The sequence below is a fragment of the Lynx rufus genome, unplaced genomic scaffold (genome assembly GCF_022079265.1).
Source record: "Lynx rufus isolate CCGP_SWC_20201006 ecotype Redwood Valley unplaced genomic scaffold, mLynRuf1.p SCAF_17, whole genome shotgun sequence".
NCBI classification, from domain to species: domain Eukaryota; kingdom Metazoa; phylum Chordata; class Mammalia; order Carnivora; family Felidae; genus Lynx; species Lynx rufus.
In genome coordinates this window covers 40,020,212-40,034,083 of record NW_025814831.1, presented here as the reverse complement: position 1 = coordinate 40,034,083, position 13,872 = coordinate 40,020,212, and the positions used below count along the sequence as shown (strand labels likewise).

The following is a 13,872-nucleotide window of genomic DNA, read 5'->3' as shown; positions in this document are numbered from 1 at the left end:
GAGTATGAAACTGTGTTTTGTGGAATAGAAACATATCTGAGGTCTCCTAACAGATGGGATTGCTTAACTATATAAAAAGGTTTTAAAATATTAATCATTTACTAATCTGGTAAAAAATGGAGGACTCTTTTGGTTATTTAACTATATTCCCCATGAGGCACTCAAAGACTTAGTTCATTTTAAATAAAGCGCTTTGAGATATCCCTGATAATGTAAATTGAAACTTTACCTGCCCCAGGTGGTTTTTTGTTTGTTTTTTGTTTTTGTTTTGCTTTTTGCTTGTTTGTTTTTTGAATACTGTGTGCCAGCACCCTACCAATGCCAGATATTAAGACTCCTTTGGAAGAAGATAATCTTGTTGGACAGAAGGGAGGTGAGTTTATGGAATATGGGAAGGCTTGGGGCATTGAATTTAATCTCCTGTAATTCGTATGTTTAGGTTGATCAGTTTGTAGTAAAGTACAAAGAAAGGTATTGTTTAACCTCATCCATGCATATCCGGGGTTGTCAACATTTTACATTTTATTTTAAATTGTTTCCTTCAGGATAATTCATTGTTTATGGTTTTTCAAACAATATTTAAGAAAGTAAGAGTCCATTTTTAAAAAGTGGGGGAGGTGTTTTAAATGTTTTTTTACTAATAAAAACTGATCTGTAGCCTTAGTATCTTGTGTGTTTGTGTTTAATTAGAGAGGTGCTATTTAAAGAGGGTGCTCAAGTCTTTTGGTCCTATGGATGCTTAATAACCATAAACTGGTGATTCTCCACAGAGGGGAGCAGGCTGGGGGGGGGGGTGAAGTGGCTGCCTGTAATGTTTATCACCAAGGGCAATGCATTTTAAAAAGTTCAGAAACATCATATAATTAGCCTCACAAGTAGACTAGGACTCTGTTAAGTCAAATCTGTTTTTTTAGAGATCTTTGAAACATTAAAATATTAAGAAAAACATTAAGGTCCTTTTCAGTATTTCTTGTTTATATTTTTTGCTCTTTGAAACAAATTGTTTTTAATGTTTTACACACAACTATGTGTCATATACACAGCGATGACAAACTCTTTACTAGGAGCACTGAACAGCTGTGGGGTGAGCCATTATAAGCTGTGTCCTGATTTTGCAGTCTGCTGGTAGAATATTGAAAGCAAAACCAAAGTGAAGTATTAACAGTACAAATCAGAGGGGCTAGCACAGCTTGGGTGGGTGCTATGCCTCTTCCCAGGCAGATTCAGCTGCAAATATTTGCCACCTCTGTGAACTTACATGGCACTACACCTTTAGCTTTCTTACTTTACTTCTTGTTGTATGTGTGGTTTTTTTCTTTTGTTTTAATTTAATTTTTTTTAAAATTTACATTCAAATTAGTTAGCATCTAGTGCAACAATGATTTCAGGAGCAGATTCCTTAATGCGCCTTTCCCATTTAGCCCATCCCCCCTCCCACAACCCCTCCGGTAACCCTCTGTTTGTTCTCCATATTTAAGAGTCTCTTATGTTTTGTCCCTCTCCCTGTTTTTATATTATTTTTGTTTCCCTTCCCTTATGTTCATCTGTTTTGTATCTTAAAGTCCTCTTACGAGTGAAGTCATATGATATTTGTCTTTCTCTGACTGGCTAATTTCGCTTACCATAATACCCTCCAGTTCCATCCACATAGTTGCAAATGGCAAGATTTCATTCTTGTTTGCTGAGTAATACTCCATTGTATATGTATATACCACATCTTCTTTACCCATTCATCCATCAATGGACATTTGGACTCTTTCCATACTTTGGCTATTGTTGATAGTGCTGCTGTAAACGTTGGGGTGCATGTGTCCCTTCGAAACAGCACACCTGTATCCTTTGGATAACTACCTAGTAGTGCAGTTGATGGGTGGTAGGGTAGTTCTATTTTTACTTTTTTGAGGAACCTCCATACTGTGTTCCAAAGTGGCTGCACCAGCTTGCATTCCCACCAACAATGCAAAAGAGATCCTCTTTCTCTGCATCCTTGCCAACATCTGTTGTTGCCTGAGTTGTTAATGTTAGCCATTCTGACAGGTGTGAGGTGGTATCTCAATATGGTTTTGATTTGTATTTCCCTGATGATGAGTGATGTTGAGCATTTTTTCATGTGTCGGTTGGCCATCTGGATGTCCTCTTTGGAGAAGTGTCTATTCATGTCTTTTGCCCATTTCTTCACTGGATTATTTGTTTTTTGGATGTTGAGTTTGGTAAGTTCTTTATTGATTTTGGATCCTAACCCTTTATCTGATATGTCATTTGCAAATATCTTCTCCCATTCTGTCGGTTGCCTTTTAGTTTTGCTGATTGTTTCCTTTGCTGTGCAGAAGCTTTTTATTTTGATGAGGTCCCAGTAGTTCATTTTTGCTTTTGTTTCCCTTGCCTCTGGAGACGTGTTGAGTAAGAAGTTGCTGCGGCCAAGATCAGAGAAGTTTTTGTCTGCTTTCTCCTTGAGGATTTTGATGGCTTCCTGTTTTACATTTGGGTCTCTCATCCATTTTGAGTTTATTTTTGTGTATGGTGTAAGAAAGTGGTCCAGGTTCATTCTTCTGCACGTCACGGCCCAGTTTTCCCAGGACCACTTGCTGAAGAAGACTGTCTTTATTCCATTGGATATTCTTTGCTGCTTTGTCAAAGATTAGTTGGCCATACGTTTGTGGGTCCATTTCTGGGTTCTTTATTCTGTTCCATTGATCTCAGTGTCTGTTCTTGTGCCAGTACCATACCGTCTTGATGATTACAGCTTTGTAGTATAGTTTGAAGTCCGGGATTGTGATGCCTCCTGCTTTGGTTTTCTTTTTCAAGATTGCTTTGGCTATTCGGGGTCTTTTCTGGTTCCATACAAATTTTAGGATTATTTGTTCTAGCTCTGTGAAGAATGCTGGTGTTATTCTGGTAGGTATTGCACTGAATATGTAGATTGCTTTGGGTAGTATTGACATATTAACAGTATTTGTTCTTCCTATCCAGGAGCATGGAATCTTTTTCCATTTTTTTTTGTGTCTTCAGTTTCTTTCATAAGCTTTCTATAGTTTTCAGTGTATAGATTTTTCACCTCTTTGGTTAGATTTATTCCTAGGTATTTTATAGGTTTTGGTGCAGTTGTAAATGGGATAAATTCCTTGATTTCTCATTCTGTTGCTTCATTGTTGGTGAGTAGGAATGCAACTGATTTCTGTGCATTGATTTTATATCCTGCAACTTTGCTGAATTCATGAATCAGTTCTAGCGGTATTTTGGTGAACTATAGACCAATTTCCCTGATGAACATGGATGCAAAAATCCTCAACAAGATATTAGCCAACCGGCTCCACCAATACATTAAAAAAATTATCCACCACAACCAAGTGGGATTTACACCCGGGATGCAGGGCTGGTTTAATATCTGCAAAACAATTAATGTGATTCATCACATCAATAAAAGAAAGGACAAGAACCGTATGATCCTCTCAATAGATGCAGAGAAAGCATTTGATAAAATACAGCATCCTTTCTTGATAAAAACCCTCAAGAAAGTAGGGATAGAAGGATCAGATCTCGAGATCATAAAAGCCATATATGAACGACCCAACGCTAATATCATCCTCAATGGGGAAAAACTGAGAGCTTTCCCGCTAAGGTCAGGAACAAGACAGGGATGTTCACTCTCGCCAGTGTTATTCAACATAGTATTGGAAGTCTTAGCCTCTGCAATCAGACAACATAAAGGAATAAAAGGCATCCAAATCGGCCAGGAGGATGTCAAACTTGCACTCTTCACAGATGACATGATACTCTATGTGTTTTTGGTTTTTTTTTTTAATCTTCCTTGATCATTCATGCATGTCTCATCTCCCCTACAAAAATTCTTAATTCCTTTGGAGCATGATTCCATCGGATTGATAATTTGTTCCTTAAAAACTTCCACTCTGTTTGCACAAAGACAACTCACATATGATTAAAGGTGGGAGAGGATCTCCTATGATGTGGGAACCAGAGAAGAACTATGATCAGAGAAACAATGGGGAAAACAAGACTGTTTTCTAGTCCTTGCAGTGAAATCCATTCATTCAGTGAACAACAATCGAGGGCTGAGTGAGTCCAAGGTGTTTGCTATGTTCCAACTGTTTGTTTCCTCTCAAATTCATATGCTGAAATCTAACCTCCAAGATGATAGTATTAGGAGGTAGGGCCTTTGGGCAGTGATTAGGTCATGAGGGTAGACCCTGAAAGGGATTCATGCTCCTACAAGAGAGGCTCCAGAGAGCTCTTTTTCCCCTTTGGCTGTGTGAGGATTCAATGAGAAATCAGCAGTCTGCAACTGGAACAGGGTTCTCGCCAGCCTCCAGAACTGTAAGGAGTAAGTAGATGTTTGTTGTTTATAAGCTACCCAGCTTATGGTATTTGTTACAGCAGCATGAACAGACTCGGACAATTGTTACTATAAGACCTGTTGGTGATTCAAATATTCTAGAATGTAGTGCCTGCCATCAAGAGTATGGTTAATTCCCATTCTATGAGCTACTCACATTCAACTGTAATTGGGAAAAACACAACTGGAAGCTAAACAGAATGTTTTGGCCATTTAAGATGTTCTAAGTCACCATTACCTTTCCTTTTCATGAATTGTTTGTAGCTTGATAATCTGAATCCAGACTATACTGCTCCCCACAAGAACCTCAAATTCGGCCTCTGAAAAACTAACTGTGCTCCAAATGGTTCATCATATGTTCTCCAAATAGCTCCCATCCTGTGTTCCCTGCTCAGTGAATGGCACCACACAGTCTCCCAAACCAGAACCCCAGAGGTCATTTGTCACTTACAATCTTATCCACCACATCCAGTCTGATTCAGTTCTTTTCTTTCCTTACATTTTCACTATGAACATGTACAAGACTTTTAACATGTACAAAAGTAAAGAGAGTAGTATAATGGTACCCAAGTCTCTGCCATTGGGTTCCCTAGGAAGTGGACTCAGATGGACATCACAGGTCATGTCTTAGGGAGTGCTTTAAGGAACAACACAAGGAAACGAAAACGCAGAAGGGGGTAGATGAAGAACCTGTTGAGATGCAGTCCCAACAAAGATCTTCAGCAGCCATATGGGAGCTCTGGCCCTGGGATAGTCCTTGAGAGTTGTCCCAAGTCACAGAGAGGGCCAGAGCCTTTTCATCCCTACACTGATCAGTCATTGGATGGGGGAGTTATACCTTTAAATCTATCTCCAGGAAAATGGCAGTAATAGGAGCTCTGTGGACTTGCTCTCCAGTGAAAGTACAACTGGCAAGAATTTTTTTAAAATACCATTTAAAGTTTCTTGAAATTGAAGAGAATACAGCAGATGAAGAAATTTTTATTCAAGAAAATATACTAAATCTTGTTAAGAACATCAGGAGTCAGTGACCCTTGAGACGGGATCTGCTGCCTCTCCCATCCTGCTCAGTATGACAGAAGCTCAACTCCCTCTAAGGGGCTCCCTCTTTTGCTAGATCCCAGTAAAGGGCTATGTCATCTCTCTGGGAAGGCCAGGCTGCTAGCATTTCTCATCTTTAGAATCATGTTGCAAAAGCTAAATTTCAGGTAAGTATGGCCTAGACATTGGGGAGATTGCGAACCCCTTTCCTTTCAGGCACCATTCATTGGACAGAGGCTCTATCCCAGGTGCAGCAGTCCAAAAGTGCTGTGATCCCAATTACTTTCACCCCGGCTCACATGTAAACTGGAAAGTTCCATGCCAGCAGAAGCAGCCTGAGAAGAATAGAAACTGCCTCCTCCCAGAGCCCTGCTCCTAAAGCAGAGGTATCATTCTGAGAGAAGTGGGCCATTGTCCCCATCCTCAGCTCCACAGCAGTGGCTCAGAGATTTTGCCCAGGGGGAGAGAAAATCCATTAGAATGGAGAACTCAGAAGCTCTCCCAAAAGAAAGGGCTTTATTTGGAAGAGTGTGAGAAAATTCAAACTCAAAGGTGCTCTTGAAAACAACGGATATTTTGGTGGTAAATAATTAAGAGGAGGCTGGTAGCTCCATGGCAGCAACAAGTTAAACTGCAGGCTAACTAGTTTACCAGAGAAATCCAGGGAAAGAGACAACTAAGAGGAGCCCTCTTGGGATCAGAACAAACCTCAAAGACTACCTCTAAAGGAGCCTAAATGTGATTGGATTAGACTCTGGAGCAATTCATGCCCCAGCACACTCAAAAACAGTGGAGCAATCAATAGGCAATTGGGGTAGCCTAATAGCTGGGTGTGATACCAACAGAGTCAGGCTCTTTAACAGAGAGCTCTGGAAAAGAGACAGCCAAAGAAAGCCTTGGTAAAACCACTGTGATCCCAGGCAAGTGTGTGCATAGCCAGGGCTGTACCCTCTGAAGAGCTACTTAGGCTCTTAAGTGGCCTTAAGAGGGAAATGGACTTCACTAAAATAGTCTAATCAGGTAAGTAAACAAATAAAGAAAGAAACCACAAAAACAGCAAGCCCCATGGGAAAGGGGGAGCAACAGGTATTCAGAATTGCTGCAATAAATTATATATACTAACAGTAATGTAAATATTCTGGCATCGTAACAACAGGTACAGAGCCACACAATTGTGTATTGGCTTCAGTTAGCCCTGCACACTTAGTATGTGACAGAAGTGACTTTTTAGATCATTAGGGAAAGGATGGATTATTCAGTTGGAGGTGCTAGGAAATTACACATATGGAAAATACATATACATGCATATATATATTTATATATATGCAAAAAAAAAGTGAAATTGGATCCTTAACCCATACCATACATAGAAATCATTTTTATTTTTATTTTTTAACGTTTATTTATTTTTGAGACAGGAAGAGACAGAGCATGAACAGGGGAGGGTCAGAGAGAGGGAGACACAGAATCTGAAGCAGGCTCCATGCTATGAGCTGTCAGCACAGAGCCCGACGCGGGGCTAGAACTCACAAACTGCAAGATCATGACCTGAGCTGAAGTCGGCCGCTTAACCAACTGAGCCACCCAGGCACCCCTAGAAATCATTTTTAGATGGATACAGTGAATTAACAGTGAAAGGCAATACTTTAAGACTTTTGATAGAAAATTGTGGCAGCAATGTTGGCAGTTCGACAAAGATTAAGTACCTCTTCCACAGATTGGAGTTGTGAGGAAGAGTTTGCCCAGTTAGGGACAACATTTCTCAGGTCTCTTTGCCTCTGGGTGGGCCCATGTGACTAACTTTTGGCCAACGGGATATGGACTGAAATGGTGTACCCCAGTGCTTCTCAAACTATCTGTGGTAATGGACAATTTCTCTCCAATTGTGGACCAGTGCTTTTGTAAATGGAAAAAAGAAATAAATTACCAGAAGACTGAGATTTAAAAAGTCATGTCATATGCAGTCCCGCTTTTTATTATTAGATTTAACAGACATAAAATTACTTTGCCAGATTGCTAGTAAGCATTTGCAAATACTTACTCTTAATTTCTGTACTAAAGAGTGATGGAGAGGTAATAGTTTGTAGACCAGCAGAGGTCAGCAGACCACCTTTGAGGGTGTACCACTTCCAGGCATGGCCCATAAAGTCTCTCATGCAGTCTTTCACATCCTCTTTCTTTCCCTGTCTACAGACTAGATGTCAGGGCTCAGCGTGTCTTGAAAACCATTGACTGGAGACAGCAGAGGCTTCATCAGTCTGGGTCCCTGGATGACTTCTTGGTGCAGAACCCTTCCCATCCCAACTTGCCATTAATTGAATTTAATGGGAAAGAAAAGTAAATTTCATTTATGTTAAGCCACTGAGCATTTAAGGTCTATTAAGTTACACTATTGGTATTCCCTATAATGAAATATAGAGAATATATGTATCGACAAAAGTCCTTATTGGAAAAGATTTAAAAATTGACTACAGTAAAAATAAGAATTTCTGTATATCAAATATCACCATAAAGATAGTAAACAAAAATAAGTCAGACTGGGGAAAGATATTTATAATACATATAACAAACACCAGTTTAAGATCCAGAATATATAAGGTGATCCTACAGATCAGTATGAAAAAGGCAAACAACCCAATTGAAACATGGACAAAACATATGAACAGGCATTTCATAGTAGAGGGAACAGGAAGAAAATTAGACTTTAAGAAGATGCACAACCATTAATAATCACAGAAATGAATGTTAACAGCACAATTAGGTATCAAGTTTCTGAGATGATATGGCTGAATTTGGAACTGCCATACACGGATATTGAAGTGACAATCCGTTCAACCACTCTAGAAAAACAATTTGACGTTATCTTTTAAAGTTTTACACTTGCACCCATTATCATCCAACATTTCTACATATATATGTATATATATACATGTGTGTATATGTGTGTATATATGTATATATACATATATGTGTATATATGTATATATACACATATATGTGTATATATGTATATATACATATATGTATATATATGTATATGTGTATATACGTATATATGTATATATATACATACGTATATATGTATATACTGCTGTAATGTGTAAGTAGAATTGCCATATTTGACAAAGAAAAATAAAGGACGTCCTTTAAAATACAGTTAGACTGTATTTAAGATAAACAAGGAATAACTTTTAAATATTTATTTATTTTTGAGAAAGAGCACAAGTGCGGTAGGAGCAGAGAGAGAGAGAAGGAGACAGAATCTGAAGCAGGCTCCAGGCCCTGAGCTGTCAGTACAGAACCCAACAAGGGGCTTGAACCCACAAACTATGAGATCATGACCTGAGCTGAAGTTGGAGGCAAAAGAATGAGAAGCAAAACAAGGTAGTTGTTACCATGGTAGTGGTAAAGGCAGGGGAATAAATTAGGGGAGGAGTTCACAGATGAATGTGACAGACTTATTCCTGTTCCTGTTCCTCCACAGGTAGAAGGTACACAAATGTTCACTTCATTGTTATGCTTATCTTAGACATGTTACATAAGGTTTTCTGTATACATAAATATTACATAAATTTTTTTTAAAACGATCAATGATCAGGAAAGTTAAGTGAGTTGAACCTCCATCTACAGATGGTCTAATGCTTTCCATTATATTGGCATACCACTCCTAAAGAATAAAAATAGCATGCCCTGCAATCTGAAAATGGTGAGAAGTCCAGCATACTACTCCATATCTAGCTCCAGGGAGTAAGAGGTGGAGGATACACAGAGTGCCAATTAAGCCAAATAATCGATAAATACGTACTTTCTGCCAAGTACTAGGCCAGATTATTATGAACATAGGGGTGTGAGCGGCGGTGGGGAGATGTTCACAAGTTTCTCAATTTGTGGTTGCAGAAGACTGCAATGGTTACAACGAGAGACACACATTGAACACTATACTATGTGGTTGTAAACTATGAGAGAATAAGTGGAGTTCATTTCCTAGTAAAAGGTCTTCTTTAGATCCTGTTTCCACGAAGAATTAGGTGGAAGATGGGACCTGTTCTTGCCGAACTATAAAAGTTGACTTCTGTGACTCCAGGATCACTTTAATGTTTATTTTTGATATAAAGACAAAGTGCCAGCGGGAGAAGGGCAGTGAGAGAGGGAGACACAGAATCTCAAGCAGGCTCCAGGTTCTGAGCTGTTAGCACAGAGCAGGATGAGGGGCTCGAACTCACAAACCCCCGAGATTATGACCTGAACCGAAGTCAGGGGCTTAACTGAGCCACCCAGGCACCCCCAGGGTCACTTTAAAGGAAAGTAAGGGTAAAGCCAATTTACATAAGCTAGCCTAATGCAGACCTAAAATCCTGCTTGGGCTCACACGACTCCTGAGATAGAAACTTCTTCAATGAAATTGAGAGAACTGACCTTAGCCCTCTATCTTTAAGCAGATCAGAGCAGGTACGGGCACACATCCACTCATGCGCAAGAAGCAAAACCCACAATTCGCACCAGTCCAGCTAGAGGCGGAGCTAAAGGGGCCGGATAAGGCAAGTACGTCATGCACAGGGGGCGGGACGTCCGGCTTCGGTTTCCTGGGCGACAGCCGCCGGCTGGTCCGCGCGTGGTCTAGGGGCTTTTGCAGGCATGGGGACTCCTGCAGGCCTGCAGACTGACTGCGAGGCGCTGCTCAGCCGCTTCCAGGAGACCGATAGCGTGCGCTTCGAGGACTTCACGGAGCTCTGGAGGAGCATGAAGTTCGGGACCATCTTCTGGTGGGTGTTTCTAGTCCGCTACCCTCGCATCACTCCCTGCTCAGAGGCGGAGTAGGAAGCTTTTTTCTTCCCCAAAGCGCTGCTGCTCCTGGGAAGGGCTGAGGAAGGCTGCAGCCCCTGCACGCTGCCCCCAGCTCTCCCGGGCCTTCTTCCTGGGCAGTTTCATTGGCTTCGTCTGCGTCCTTTTGTGGCCTCCTGCCGAGTATGTATTTCTGCCTGGCCACCCTTCTAAACCGTCTTCTCCATCTCCTCTGCCTCACCCTGGCCCAGGTCACCCACCATTTGCCCTCCTCCAGCCTTGTTCTCCTAAAGCCCCTTGTTTAAAAACAAAACAAACACCCAAGCAAAGACAGAACGCTGCACGACTGAATTCGTTTTTCATACAACCACAGCTGTCTTTCTAGAGTGCCAGTCCGATCCTGTCCTTCCCTTGCTTACCACTCCAGTGGTTTGTCTTGCTCCAGGCCGCCTGTGGTCCTCTTCAGGCTTTACTGGGCCTGGAGCTTTCCCCCCAGTTCCTTCTGCCAGACCACCTTTTTCTAAACTCAGATTAATCTCAAATGAACAGTGTTTCAGGGAAGCCTTCCTTTGCCCTTCTAGAGTAAGTCAGGCGTTCATACTGGGTTTTTCCCCAGAGCATTATGCTTCTTTTATCTCTCGACTTAGCACAGGTTATTTTCAGCGTGTAGTTCAAAAGGTGGTAGAGTATAGCGGTTAAGAGCAAGCAGATTACAGAGCGGGACTGCCTGAATTTGAATCACAGCCCAAAGAGTAACTCTGACTTCGGGCAAATTACTTGCCTGAACTTCCATATCCATAGCATGGAGACTGGAATACCTCTTATTGCAGTCATGAGTGTTAAATGAGCTAATACGTGTTAAGGGTACCCTTCATTGCCCTGTAAATATTCATTTATTATTATTATTATTGCTTTAAAGTTTTCCTTCCATTAGACAGAGCTCTGTGAGGACAGTGACTGGATAAGTTTGATATTCATTAGCATAACACACACAATATTGAAAAAGCTAAATGATTGGCTGAATGAATTCTTGTGATTAAGACTGTGTTTTCCTGAATCAGAAGTAAAAGTTCTCTTTGTTTCAATGTAATAATTACCTGTGTAGTTTGTACATTGCGGGGGATGGAGGATAGAGAGCTATTTGTTGTACAGTTAATGAAAGGAACTAATTTTTTTAATGGCTACTAAATGTAATACATTTATAGCTTAATGTATTTAATCCGTAGAACAACTTTGAAAAGCAGGTACATAATTATCCTTGTTTTATGGAAGGGGAAATTGAGGCTTAATGAGGTTAAGTAATCTCCGTGGTCACACAGCTAGTAGGTGGTAAAGCAGATATTGGAAAATATTGCGGGGGTTACCTCCATATATTTAGCTAAGGAGGAAAAAGTAAAATGAGAAAAAAAGTAGACACTACTTGAGTAGTGGTGATGTTTCTTTAGCAGTTGCTTTGGTTGCTAATACTACAGTAAGTATTTTGCATTCTTTTAGTGTATTTATTATTTGAAGATCCCAGGCTTTGGGAGTATAGTGAAGTCTGCTTTTCTACCCTGCTCCTTCTTTACTTTGGTGAGCTTTGTCCTGCAGAATTGGGAGGAGGGTGTGGGTTATGTTGTATTGTGGTTCTTTAACTTTTTCACCTAGGTGTCTCAAGGACTAATGAGGTGTAGAGTGTATCCCTGAGAGTATTGGGGAAAATCTCCGTTGTATATTAGAAGGCATATAACTTTTGTGTTTTATTCTGTAATATAACCATGGTTATTTTAATTTTTAAAAATGTTTTAAATTCTTAACCAGGAATAATTTGTAGCCCCTCCCCCTTTGCTCCCCTATTCAGCAAGTAAAGTTGATGCCTTAGGAAGATGCATCCTGTTTACCGAGTGCATGCCTATTCCTCAGTGTAAGAAGCACAGCAGAAAAGTAAGTTTTTGTGCTTGAATTGTGAAAGGATCAGATGTGGAATGCCCATCCAGTTTCTAGTAGCTGCTAGAATATACCTCTTCTAATTCGTGTTCATTACTGGTTTACTTAGAGTCATAATATATTTTCTCTTTGTTTTCTAGTGGTAGAATGAGAAATTTAGAAAAGAACATGTTTACAAAAGAAGCATTAGCTTTGGCTTGGCAATATTTTTTACCGCCCTACACCTTCCAGATCAGAGTTGGTGCTTTGTATCTGCTATATGGATTATATAACACCCAACTGTGTCAACCAAAACAAAAGGTAATACTTGTTGTTTTCCCTCAGCAGAAATAGGAAACAGGTACAATATTTTTACAACAAACTGATTTAAACAGGAATGCCAATGTTTCAAAATTAAAATACATTAATGAAAAAGATATACCTTTAGTAACTTTTTTACTGTCTTGTTTGTAGATTAGAGTTGCCCTGAAAGATTGGGATGAAGTCTTAAAATTTCAGCAAGATTTGATAAATGCACAACATTTTGATGCAGCTTATATCTTTAGGAAACTGCGACTAGACAAAGCATTTCACTTTACAGCAATGCCCAAATTGGTATGTTATCTAAAATAGATTGTTTTTCAAAATGAGAAATTATACTTCATTGTTCATAAAGTACCTCAGTCTCCATAAAGTAGAAAGAATATTATATAATTTCCAATACAATTAGAACAGTGTCTTAAAATAGGAGAAAATGCTTTCTGATTACTTTTTTTTGCAAACAGAAATTTAGTCTCTGCTTTTAAATACAGTGTGTTTCTAGATGCCATCTGTTAAGCAAATTGTTAGAATAGGAAATGAGATTTGGCATTTGCCATTTGTTTATTCCTTTATTCAGATCAGAGAGGTTACTGAAAGAAGACCAAGGAATTTTAAAGTCAGTTGGTGAAGAACTGAAATGTCCACTAATAAAATGTTTCTTCAGTCTTATGACACTTGAGATATTAGATTAAAAGAGCACCAGGTCCTAATTCTGGATCTGACATCAGCTGGCCAATCATGTAACTTCTCTATCATTTGAATTTATAATCATGTGGCATGACATCTTAAAGGCTATTTTATTTTATTATTTTTTTAAATACTTTATTTTATCTATCTATCTGTCTATCAAAGAGGGCACAAGTGAATGAGGGGCAGAGAGAGAGGGAGAGAGAAAGAATCCCACACAGGCTCCATACTGTCAGCCTGGCCAAATTGGGCTCGAGCTCCCCTGAAGTGGGGCTCAAGCTCACCTGGTTTGGGGCTCAAACTCATGAACTGTGAGATCATGACCTGAGCTGAAGTTGGATGCTTAACCGACTGAACCACCCAGGTGCCCCTTAAAGGTTATTTTAAAAGTCTGATAGTCTTTGGAAAATGGATTATCTAAAAAAATGTCCTTTAAAAGACATTCATTATCACACAGCTATCATATAGAATGAAGAAGAAAATTCAACGAGCTGAAGTTACAGAAGAATTTAAGGACCCAAATGATCGTGTAATGAAACTTATCACTTCTGATGTGTTAGAGGTAAATTCGTTTTTTATGCTCTTGAAATTAAAAAAAAAATGTTTTATTGTTAACTATATATAGAAGTTACACCTTCATCTAGGGATACTGAAATTTTTTCTAATGATTTTAACCAATCATAGAATGCTTATTGTTTCTCTAAAGTATCAGATGTAATACACTCTAAATATATGAAAATTTATGGAATAAATCTTGAAACTCTGTGAGAAGCAAAAAATATAGA

At 39.5% G+C, this 13,872-nt stretch overlaps 1 protein-coding gene across 4 annotated transcripts in view; it reads left to right on the top strand.

The window, feature by feature from the left end:
- The first annotated feature begins 9,992 nt into the window (after nt 1-9,992).
- SNAPC1 (small nuclear RNA activating complex polypeptide 1) overlaps nt 9,993-13,872 on the top strand; it is a 34,446-nt gene continuing 30,566 nt past the window's right edge. For 2 of the 4 annotated variants that reach the window (XM_047079548.1, XM_047079545.1), the window contains exons 1-4: nt 9,993-10,155; nt 12,241-12,400; nt 12,554-12,694; nt 13,545-13,649. In XM_047079548.1, coding sequence (XP_046935504.1) covers nt 10,028-10,155; nt 12,241-12,400; nt 12,554-12,694; nt 13,545-13,649 — 534 coding nt within the window. In that variant the 5' untranslated portion in view covers nt 9,993-10,027. Of the gene's footprint in view, nt 10,156-11,808; nt 12,098-12,240; nt 12,401-12,553; nt 12,695-13,544; nt 13,650-13,872 lie in introns of those variants that run through there. The other 2 variants (XM_047079546.1, XM_047079547.1) reach the window with 2 other exon arrangements.